General features: G+C 38.2%; 1 protein-coding gene across 1 annotated transcript in view; it reads right to left on the reverse strand.

Annotated features, from left to right (window-relative positions):
- Positions 1-7362: 7362 nt before the first annotated feature.
- The window catches only part of Aggf1 (angiogenic factor with G patch and FHA domains 1), a 30366-nt gene continuing 25687 nt past the window's right edge, over positions 7363-12041 (reverse strand). Inside the window, exons 12-14 of the mRNA XM_013015803.1 lie at positions 11279-11406; positions 9099-9198; positions 7363-7786 (exon numbers count right to left, since the gene is read on the reverse strand). Of these exons, the coding sequence (XP_012871257.1) occupies positions 7586-7786; positions 9099-9198; positions 11279-11406 (429 nt within the window). The 3' untranslated portion in view covers positions 7363-7585. The remainder of the gene's footprint in view (positions 7787-9098; positions 9199-11278; positions 11407-12041) is intronic.

Raw genomic sequence — 12041 nt, forward strand, 5'->3', positions numbered from 1 at the left:
ATGGATTCAGGTAGCCCTGGGAGTCATTATATATTTAAATAGTATTAAATGTTTCTTTTTATGAAAATCTTAATTATGCTATTCTCTGAAGTCTGATTTCATACTATTAAAAGTAAGGCTATAAGGAAAAACATTAAATGGTAATGAGAGCTTCATTCCTTCAGCATATATTCTCATGGGCTTTTGGTCAAGATAAGTAATGATCAGATGAATGAGCTGGCAACCTTCCTGCCCCCTCAGGTCTGCCAGTAATGGGAAGCTAAGTAATACACTGTCACATGTTTAAATACATTTAATAATATTTCAGCAACTTCTTGTCCTCAGCTTGCTAGGCAACCAAATACCATGAATTTTAACAATGAAGAAAAGTATCTCTGTTATGACAGAACCTCTGAGAAATCCTCTCCGGAGTAGGCAGAGATGTTGGATGTTGTTTGTCTCCATGCGCACCAACATTCAAAAATGGGTTTGCCTGTGATCCTGGCTACTCAAGAGGGTGAGATCTGAGGTTCTAGCTCAAGACCAATCTGGGCATGAAGGTCTACAAGACTCTTACCTCCAATTAACCACCAAAAGCCAAAAGTGGAACTGTGGCTCACGTGATGAATGCTAACCTTGATCACAAAAGTTCAGGGACAGCACCCAGGCCGAGTTCAAAGCCCATGCACATACGCACGTGTGCGCATGCCTGCACACATACATGCCCCCACACATACACAAATGGATATGCTCTTCATACTCCTCCTCCCTCACATTCACATTTTCCATTATTACTGACTTAGAATTCTAAAACCCAAGTATCTCAGCTAACAGTTACTGTAATTCTCAAGTAATTCAAGATGTCATTAAACTGGGGACTGTAGCTCCACTAAGACTATATCATTGTCTACATGTCCCAAACTCTCATAAAGAATGATTAAATAAAAAAAATTTTTTTTGGGTCCGGTCATGGGGCCTGAACTCTGGGCCTGGGCACTGTCCCTCAGCTCTTCAGCTCAAGGCTAGCGCTCTACCACTTGAGCCACAGCGCCACTTCCGGCTTTTTTCTTTTTTGCTTATGTGGTGCTGAGGAATTGAACCCAGGGCCTCAGGCATGCAAGGCAAGTGCTCTACCACTGAGCCACCTTTCCAGCCTGACTAAAAATTTTTGAAGGCAGCCTTTATAAGATTCCATTGAATGGGTCTGGAAGACAGATTAGAACCATTAATAACAAATCCCAGAAAACAAAAATCTGTTCTCCTTCCACAAACCCCAAGTATTTAAACGTTAAAACAGAGATGAATAGAAATTATTTGGGATTACTACACTATGGAACTTTGGGGGCCTTTGTTATTGCCTGGCCCCTGCATTCTATTAAATTTTGTCTATAATGAAATGTAAGTTCTGTGAAGGTAGTCTTCTGTTTTGTTCACTCTTTGTGTTTACAACATTGCCAATCCCATACTAAATATTTCATGGCTGTCTGCTAATGATGATGCTTTTACATATAAATTTCAATAGACCCCCCTACTCCTGAGAAGTAGGACTGGCCTGCAAGATCTCAGCTCATAACAGCTCCTTTTCTAAATCCTGTAAAATCCATGCCTAGTTGAAGAGTATTACCATCAGTATCTTCTTTCTCACCAGCCCACCTACTAATCTCTTTATTCCTGCTTATTCCTTAGTATTTAGAAAAATCTAGCTCCCAGCTGGGTCTATTTGAACACACATTCAATCACTTTAGGAAACGAAAACTGACAGGCTTGCTAGCCCACTTCTAATCCTGTCACATCTGTAACCACCACCTCCACTCCATGGATTCCCTTCCTACATCTCCATCCAGAGTATTAGTAGTAATGTTACTAGACACAAATAAGTGTTTATTATGCATGACACTGTATACAGCACCACACAGGCCTTATCTCATTTATTCTTCCCCGCAGTTCCATTCAAATAAATGTTCATTATGTGAAAGCTAGACCTTTAAAAAGTGGCCTGAATGCAAAAGGGACTGGAATGGTGAGGGCAAGAGGAGACTGGATGGACAAGGGAAGATGAAAGGAGAGGGTGATGGAGGGCTGAATCTGACCAAAGTACACTATATGAATGTGTACTTAACAGAATAATAAAATCTATTAAAATTATTTTTATTTTTTTGGTAGGTCGTGGGGCTTGAACTCTGGGCCTGGGCGCTGTCCCTCAGCTCTTCAGCTCAAGGCGAGCCACTTGAGCTACAGCACCACTTCCAGTTTTCTGGTGGTTTATTGGAGATAGGAGTCTCACGGTCTCTCCTGCCCGGGCTGGCTTTGAACCTCGATCCTCAGATCTCAGCCTCCTGAGTAGCTAGGATTACAGGCGTGAGCCACCAGCGCCCGGCCTATTAAAATTATTTTTAAGGGAGGGAAAGAGAGTGAGAGTGATATATAGTTCAGGTGTATTATTTGTTTGTGATGTTAGTTCTTTTGTACAATATATGCTAATAATAAATTCCTAAGGAAAAATGTTTGATGGTCCTTCAGCTCAGAAGTGGTAGAGCTGAAACTTGAACCCAAGTCAGACTCTGGTTTGTGCTCTTAATCATCCCAGAGGAAATAGAACTAAGATTTCTGATAATAGGTGTTTTGACCTTGAGTGAAAAAGAAACCTTTTCTTCTCTCTCATTTCACCATCTTGTTTTGTTTTTTGTTTTTTCCAGTCTTAGGAATGGAACCTAGGGCTTCATATAAGCCAGGCCTCTAGCTAGACCTCAGACCAAATATAAACATCGTAACCTTCAGTTTTCTATTTAATAGGCAAGAATATAAGTTTCGTGTTTGCACTGTGCCTAACAAACATTGCCCATTCTACTTCAACAGCAAGTGTTTAATGAGAACCCTAAGTAATTAATCTTGTTCTATGAATAAAGAGCCTGCTATGAAAAACACAAAAGGATTACTGTTTCCCATGACCTGCACAGCACAGCTGCTCAATAAATATTCCTACAGAGTTCAAACCCTTGAGTTCTCTCTAGTCTCCCTTGTCTCTCTTCAATTAGGTATCCTCCAATAATGCCGAGCCATTCTGCCAAATATCTTTCAAGAAGTGCTATGGGCCAGGTGTAGCTTGGTGGCAGAGTGCTACCCAACATGAGCCAGGTTCTGAGTTCAATTCCTAGCATCATTATTAAAAAAAGAAAAAACAAAGTTATGTGCTGGTGGTTCACACCTGTAATCCTAGCTACTTAAGAGGTTGAGATCTGAGGATCATAGTTCAAAGCCAGCCCGGGCAGTAAGGTCTGTGAGATTCTTATTTCCAATTAACCATCAGAAAATCACAAGTAGCATTATGGCTCAAAGTGGTAGACCACTAGCTTTGCGTGAAAAAGCTCAGGGACAGGCCTGGGCTCTGAGTTCAAGCCCCATGACTGATCACCAAAAAAAAATTAATAATAAAATTAAAAAGTGGTGTGTGTTTCCGATGATTTCTTATTGCTATTGATTAAAAAAAAAGACATGCAAAATAGTCTGGGGTTAAGGCTGATATCTTCCCCATTTAAAGGTGAATTCCTACTCATTACAAATGGGGTTAACCAATTATACCAGTTTACTTTTTAAAAGTTAAAATGCAGAGCTGGGCACAGTGGTATTCAGTAGTCATAGCTACTCAAGAAAACGGCTTGAGGCCAGAGTTTAATTAAGGTCAATCTAGTGACATTAAGGACCTCCAATCTCAAAAACAAAACAAAATGTTTAAATATAAAAATAATAAAATGAGAAGTAAAATTCTGCTTATTTCTTGAGTTACTAAAAAATTGATATGCATTTATTTTTAAAATGAAAATGAGAGGGAAGGGGTGACACTATGCCAAAGAAATGAACTCATTATCTGAGTTATGTAACTGTAACTACTCTATACATCACCTTTAAAACAATTTTAAAAAACTAAAAAAAAAAAATCAATAAAAAAGATTCTGCTGTATACAATCTTCTTTTTTAAAATCAGAAAGCAGTGTGGGGCCAGGTGTGGTGTCACACACTAGTAATTCCTGCACTATGGAAGCAGAGAAAGAAGACTACAAATTCCAGGCCTGCCTGGCCTACTTTGTAAGATCTTGTCTCAAAAAACTAGGGGATAGAGATATAGATCAGTGGTAGAGAGCCTGCCTAACATGTACAAGGCTCTGGGTTCCATCAGCAGCACTGCAAAAACAAATCAACAAAAAGTTGTAATAGAATATTCTATATGAGGCTATAGGTGCTCTATATTGATCATCAGAAGTGATACACAGTATGAATGCAGTAAGGATGCATCACAATCAAAGCAACCACCTCTATGGATGGATCAACAGTTGGTAGGTTAGGGTATTTGGTTACCCATTCAAATATTTGCTGTCCTCATTCTGCTTTGTCCATTGAACCCTGTGTTCCAATGACAACATGCTTATCCTATTGCATGCTTTTGTGGAGTCCCTTGCTCATAAAGCCATGCTGGGTGGTTCTGGCTAAGAAACCTAGCTGATAGATGGTGACATTTCTCAGGATATAAGAAGTGGCACCAAACAATGCTCTAACTCCATTCTTCCTGAGATGACTATGATAGCTAATGCTGAAAGTCATTTTAACAAGGTCACAAGGCAACACTAAAACAAGCAGGTAGGCAGTAGAGAAGAAAGTGCTTGTATGTCCGTACCCACCCACATACAGAGGCATCGTCTCACTTTCAAGAATCAAAGTGCATTTTGGCCTGAATGTCTTTTAAAAAAAGGGGGGGGGGGGGAGGAAATGCTTTACATTAAAAGTTTAGTGCAGACTTGTGATATCCTACAGAACAAAAAACATAGTAAAACTAGATGTAAAGAAAACTGTTTTCCACACATGCTTGTCTGGTAAGTTGTATACAATCTGTGACACTTCTGCTTTCCCTTAAGCTGTCTATTTTCTTTAACCTACTCTGAAAATACTCCAGGTTCCTAAGTAATCTGCATGAAAAACTGGAAGATTTTGATTTAGATAAACCATTACATTTTCCCAAAGCTCAGAAACAGAATAAAAATAAAATATTACAGGGCTGTTTTCAAAAGCAGTAAAATAGTTCCTTTCTGTGAGGTTAAGAGTACTTTTCCTAGTTACTTAATATCAGAAAAGAATTTCTATTGCTTTAATGAGGATGGTTTTTTTCAATTTTGCCAATCTCTAATATTGGCAAAAATATAAGATGCCAGTTTTCTTAAAATTCAGCAACTTTTCACTCTATTTAAAATAAGCACTTAAAAACGCTTATTAAATGAGCAAATTTACACTGAATAATTACTATTTAAAATATTACAGATAAAACATTTAATGCATAATCCAAACTGTATAAAACATTTATGCTTCTTAACAGAAGCTCACATTTATACTACTTTTACAAGTTATAAACTGGTTACATATCTCATTTGATGTTCAATAGGGACATGTCAGATAAACATTATTATTTTACAGACATTATTCAGTACATTAGGTGCTATATCTGTAGTCCTGAAACTTTGGATCTATAAAGGGTTTACTAATATAAATACTATAAAGGTTTCAAATTTTTTAAATCATCGTTTTCAAGTTTTCCATTTTCTTTTTCTTTTCTTTTTTTTTTTTTTGGTTGCTCATGGGGCCTAAACTCAGGGCTGCACTATCCCTGAGTTTTTTCACTCAAGGCTAGTACTCTACCACCTTGAGCCAGAGTACCACTTCTGTTTTCAGGGGATTAAGTGGAGATAAGAGTCTTTCCTGACCAGACTGGCTTTTAGCTATGATTCTCAAATCTCAGCCTCCTGAGTAGCTAGTATTATAGGCATGAGCCACTGGTACCCAGCAAGTTTTCCATTTTCCATAATGTAATGATAAAAATTAGATGAGTAGACAGTCATACACTAGCCCGAAGTAAAATCTACTTTGAAGTTCTTATAGGGTTCTTATTCAGGGCACTAGAAATCATATATCAATGATTTTGTTCGCTTTTTCAGAGGAAATGATACAGACATTTCTCCTGCCTCCAAGTCTTACATCTATGTAGATGGCCAGAAAGAGAAATGCATTATCCCAAACAGGAGTTATAGACCTAATTACCCTACCTTAAGCCCTCAGGGTCCTGACAGCAAAGTCATCATCTCATCTCCAGCCATAACTGACTTGTTCTCCACTCCACCTCTCTTACTTCATACACAGTGTAGTCTGGAAATTCTAACCAGTAGCTTTTGTTTCTGAGTTATCTTCCTTACTATACAGTTTTCATTTTCAGAATTTTCTTTTTCTCATTTCTAAATAACAGTAGATGGAGGAGGCAGAACAGAGTCAACTTCAATAATAATTTCCCAGCAAACAGTTGGGCAGAAATGAAAGCGCAGTGGTAACTGGCCAGACAGCAACACCTGTATTCGCCATGCTGTTCTCCAGGACTGGAAAGCCACTCTTCTCTATCACTCTGCCAAATCAAAAGGACACTTCTACCTGGATGCAAATACAAACTAGAACAACGTATTTAAGTCATGGTTCAACAAACTCAGTCTTTTAAATGGTAAAAAAAATTTTTTATTGCAATTGAGGACATTTTTCAATAAATATCTTTGAGACTTTGGCTAGGAAATCCTTAGCATTAGAAATCCTATCTGGCACAAGCCCATTGCCCGCAATGGTATTTTATCAAAACTATAAATGCCAGTACATCAAATAAGTAAATATTGTACTCAGTTGTTCATGTCTAAATATTTCATCAGCTAGGAAACAGACCAAATGTAAATGCTGAGTATGTGGTACAAATAAACATTCTTCACAGAAGAAAATAATAAAAGACTAATTTTCTACATGTCATCTGTTCATTAGTTCTTCAATATTACTTCAGCTACTTCAAGGATAATAAAATTTATGTACCAGGACCCATGTTTTCTCCACACTTTTATCTAAGTTCTATTGAGCATAAACAAAGATACATATAATCAGGAGTTTTTATACACTTTTGATGTTTCTTCTGCTGTGCATCTTATAACAATGACTGCATGGAGACAAAGACAAACATACATTTAAGTCTTTAGTGGTTATAGGAAGTTTGCTGAATAGCTAATTTGTCTAGAGTGTTGTAAATAACAAGGTAAAATAATGTTTGACCAACTCCACCATGCCCTGTGAACTTCAGTCTACTCAGTGAATAACTTCTTCAGTTCATATTAATTTTAAAAAGTTTTTTCTGGGCACCCCTGTGAGCTACTCACCTCCTAGGTTATCAGAAGGCTGAGATCTGAGAATTATAGTTGAAGCCAGCCTTGGGAAGAAATGCCCAAGAGACTCTTTTCTGGAGAAAAAAGAAATGGAGGTGTGACTCAAGTGGAAAAGCACCAGCCTTAAATGAAAACCAAAGTGATAGCATGAGGCCCTGAGCTCAAGCTCCACACTAGCACAAAAAAAGAAAGTAAAATTTAAAACAAAATAAAAAATAGAGTTTCTAAAAGCTGCAAACCATACTTTATTATAAATTTCTGAATCATGAGAGGTTAACTGTAATACATTTCCTCATCTCTCTGACTCCTGGGGAGAAAAGTTTTTGCAATAGAAATTTCCAAACTTTTTAAAGGTGTGAACTATACTCCATGATAAACCTTCATTCCACAGTTCCTTTTACCCAAGGCATGTTCCCTGTTGCATCTTTTGGTGGTTTAGTTTCTGGGAAATTTTCAGCAAACCGTTCTCGAGCTTTGTCCCAGTTTTTTTTGTTCTTGTTTTGGAGAGGATGAACATCATCAATTGAAGATGGTTTGCCTGTCCCCAAGCCCGCATGTGTTCGCCGAAGCTGAAGCTGGATCTGTTACCAAATATGGAGCAGAAAAGTTACTTTAGAATTTTAGCACAATGAAGTTTGTCGTGTCCAAATTATTACTTACCTATTATTTCTTCAACTTCTTAAATACCAATGTACAGGAAAAACCCCATCAAATGAACTAAAGATATGCATCTCATTTTCCATGAAGTTTAAACACAATTCTCTACGTTGTCTTTCCAGTCACTAAACACAACTAACTCTTTATACAACAAGGAGAGAATCTTACTGAGAGTGTTTTATGAAAGGCACCATGTTCATGGACTTTATCTTTGGCACATTGTTGAAAACAGTCCTTATCAATCTCATTTTCATATATTAAAAACAGAAGTTTAAACTTGTCCTAAAGACACAAAAGACCACATATATATTCTAACCTATAGAAAACATGGGTTCCTTCCATCTTGCCTCAATGAGAATAACAAAACTGGTATTATACTTACACTGATCTATTTCTTTAGGTACGAAGTCACTGCAATGAAATTTCTTGGGTTGGAATGCTCTATTAGGTTTCTCATGGAATATGACGGAACATCCTATGAGCTGTGGAGTATAGACCTAAATCATTGTATTGGTTTCCAGAAACTATTCTCTATATTGCAAGCTGCACGCTCTGATTTTTTTTTTTTTTAATGTTGGTCGTGGGGCTTGAACTCTGAGCCTGGGCGCTATCCCTGAGCGTTTCAGCTCAAAGCTAGCACTTTACCACTTAAGGCACAGCACCAGTTTCGGTTTTCTGGTGGTTAATTGGAGATAAGAGTCTCACGGACTGTCCTGCCTGGGCTAGCAATCCTCAGATTGACAATCCTCAGACCTCAGCCTCCTGAGTAGCTAGGATTACAGGGGTGAGCCACCAGTGCCTGGGTTTCCAGCTCCGATTCTTGAACCTAACTGTTCCTTGAACCTAACTGTTCCTGCAATGTTCAACAAGGATGCTAATAAAAATACCTGTAAGGGATTGGATGGAGCTCAGTAGTCAGCACATGCCTAGGTGATCAAGGCACTGGGTAAATTCCCAGCACCCCAAGACAAAAACCCTACACACCTAAAAGATAACACAATACAGAACCTCTGGCTCAGGAAGTAACATTTAAGAACCCAAACTTGTTGTAGGAAAAAAAAGTTTAAGAAGCTTTCCTAAAACAAAAAAGCACACTTATTAACTTCAAAAGCTATATAGACAGTAACTGTGTCTGCTCTTGCTTGACAATATACCCCTACTACTTTCACAATGCCTGCCTGGTACATTATCATACATAGTAAGAAAATAATGAATTAAAAAAAATACAAGTCATACCGGAGTTTTCATTCCTCCACCATCCTTTCCAAGGCCCTCTCCTTTCTTCCAACCCATCTTCTCCAACATCTTCCGACCTTTGTTACTATCAGTAATTTCTCTTTAAGAAAAATTAAAATAACTGATTTATAACAAGATATTTAGGCCACATACTTCATGAGTAAAAATAATTGCTACAACTACTATAGAAAAAGTATATAGCGTTAATAAAGTTGAATACATAGTCTACTCCTAAACATATTCTTTTCTTAGCAGAAAGTATGTATGGCAAATGACATGCACAAGACCATTCTTGCAGTAAATCTACTAGCAATTATGTGTGTACGCGATGCCTGCCATACTAGGTTTTTCACTCAGGGACCTGGGTGCTGTCCCTTAGCTTTTTCATGGGTGGCACTACCACTTGGGCCACAGAGATGTTTATTTTTGGGGGGGCAGGGGAGGTTTATTGGAGATAAAGAGTCTCACAGGGGGCTGGGAAGGTGGCTCAGTGGTAGAGCGCTTGTCTTGCATGCCTGAGGCCCTGGGTTTGATTCCTCAGCACCACTAAGCAAAAAGAAAAAAGCCAGAAGTGGCACTGTGGCTCAAGTGGTAGAACTTTGAGCTGAAGAGCTGAGGGACAGTGCCCAGGCCCAGAGTTCAGGCCCCATGACCAGACCAAAAAAGAAAGTCTCACAGACTTTCCTGCCCAGGCTGGCTTCAAATCGTGCCTGTAATCCTAGCTACTCAGGAGGCTGAGATCACAGGATGGCAGTTTGAAGCCAGCCAAGGCAGGAATCTGTGACTCTTATTTCCAATAAACTATTCAAAAAATGATCACCACCACCACCACCAAAAAAAAAAAAAGTGGAGCTGTGGTTACTCTTCATGCTCACCAGCAATAAAAAATATTTAAAGGGCTGAAGTGCATAACTATAAGGCCTTGAGGGAAAATAACTTGCACGGCAAAAAAAAAAAAAAAAATGAGCCAGCTATTATGGCTCATGACTGTAATCCCAGATACTCTGTGAAGCAGAGACTATGAGTATTAGGTTCAAGGGCAGCCCAGGCAGAGTTGGCAAGATACCATCACAATCAATAAGCAGAGAATGGAGTCATGTGCCTATGTCCTAGCTATGTGGAATACTGTGTAAGTAGATAGTTTGAGGTCTGAGATCTCGCTTTAAAAAAGTCTGTCTCATCCAATAACTGGGCTTGGTGCCCTGCATCTGCTATCCTGGTTAAGAGAAAGCATAATGGCTGAACACAGCAGGGTGTACCTATCTTCTCCATTAACACAGGGAAGCACAAGAAGGACTGAAGCCCAGGTTGGTCTGGGAATAAAAAAGAGCCTCTCTCCAAAATAATCAATATAACCATTCTTTTGGTGGCTCAATCCGATAATCCTAGCTACTCAGGAAGATGAGATCTGAAAATCAGTTCAAAGCCAGCTGGGGCAAGAAATTCTGTTAAACTCTGATCTCCAATTAACCAGTAAAAACCCAGAAGTGGAGCTGGGTTCAAATGGTAGAGTGCAAAAACACTCAGGGATAGCACCCAGGCCTTGAGTTCAAGCCCCAGGGGACGGACACACACACACACACACACACACACACACACACACACACACACACACTATAAAACTTACACACACACACACCCCCACTATGTAATTATAAAACTTTCCTAAGTAACACACCTTACAGATTTGAAAAAACAATCAAAATGTTTAACTACCATTTCTGACTGATTTAAATTAAAAAATGTTTAACTTAAAGAACTCTAGGATGAAAATAATAAGAGCTAATATGATTTAATGCATAAATGTTTTCATTACAAACCTCAACACCATTTTTTCATTTTTATCAAAGCTTATTTTACTGAGAAAAGTCAAAGAAAATAAGTAAAATAGAATTTCAGAGTAAATAAAAACAAGTGTTTGAGTGTTAAAATAATTACAAAATACCAATTTCTTACTAATCCAGGCTTCTAGATACATGAGAGTATAGTCCATACAAATATCAGGAAAGACAGTCATGCATATAATGGGTGCACATGTATAATGGGATGCTCATATTAGAATACATTTAGTGCTTCCATCTTGTTTGAAAATATCCTCGCACTGACTGGTAAGTCAGACTATACTATGCATGGAACTACAGAACAAAGAATGTCCCAAGCCAATACCACTCCATACTCACGAATGAACAGATGCTGGTGCATCATCTCTATGGAAAGTCCCTTCACTTCCCACCTGCTCCCGGCGTTTTCCAGCCCTGTCTTTATATTTTGGATTCTTCAAGGCCTTTTCATCTTCATAGTCTATGTTCTTAATAAACACAAATAAAAAAGATGAAAAGGAAATGAATAAAGGTAACTGCTGTGCATTTGCCTTACTTAGTAAATATGGTTCCATGTGAACTCTACAAACATGAAATAAAAACAAGCTATGACACAATGACAACTATGCTATTAAATATGTAATTTACATTCTATCCTTTTTGAAATTTTATATTAAGTTGTACTATACATATACATAAATGGTAAGATGACAGAATGAAACACTGCATTTTAACAATGTTATGTGTTTTATTGTCAAATGAAGCACAAGTTTGATATTATTTCATGGAAGGGAAACATTTAGTTCAATAGTTGATTGAAGTTTATTGAAGGCAGGAGCTGGGAAGGTGCTCAATGGTAGAGTGCTTGCCCTGCATGCATGAGGCCCTGAGTTCAATTCCTCAGCACCACATAAGCAGAAAAAAGCCAGAAGTGGTGCTGTGGCTCAAGTGGTAGAGTGCTAGCCTTGAGCTGAAGAGCTGAGGGACAGCACCCAGGCCCACAGTTCAAGCCCTACAACTGGCAAATAAAAAAATAAAAAATAAAAATAAGGCAATGGTTCACCTTGTGACAATAGAAGCTTTTTACTTAAATACAATTTCATATATAAGATTAATGCAATAC

Source organism: Dipodomys ordii, unplaced genomic scaffold, assembly GCF_000151885.1.
Source record: "Dipodomys ordii isolate 6190 unplaced genomic scaffold, Dord_2.0 Scaffold28, whole genome shotgun sequence".
NCBI lineage: Eukaryota > Metazoa > Chordata > Mammalia > Rodentia > Heteromyidae > Dipodomys > Dipodomys ordii.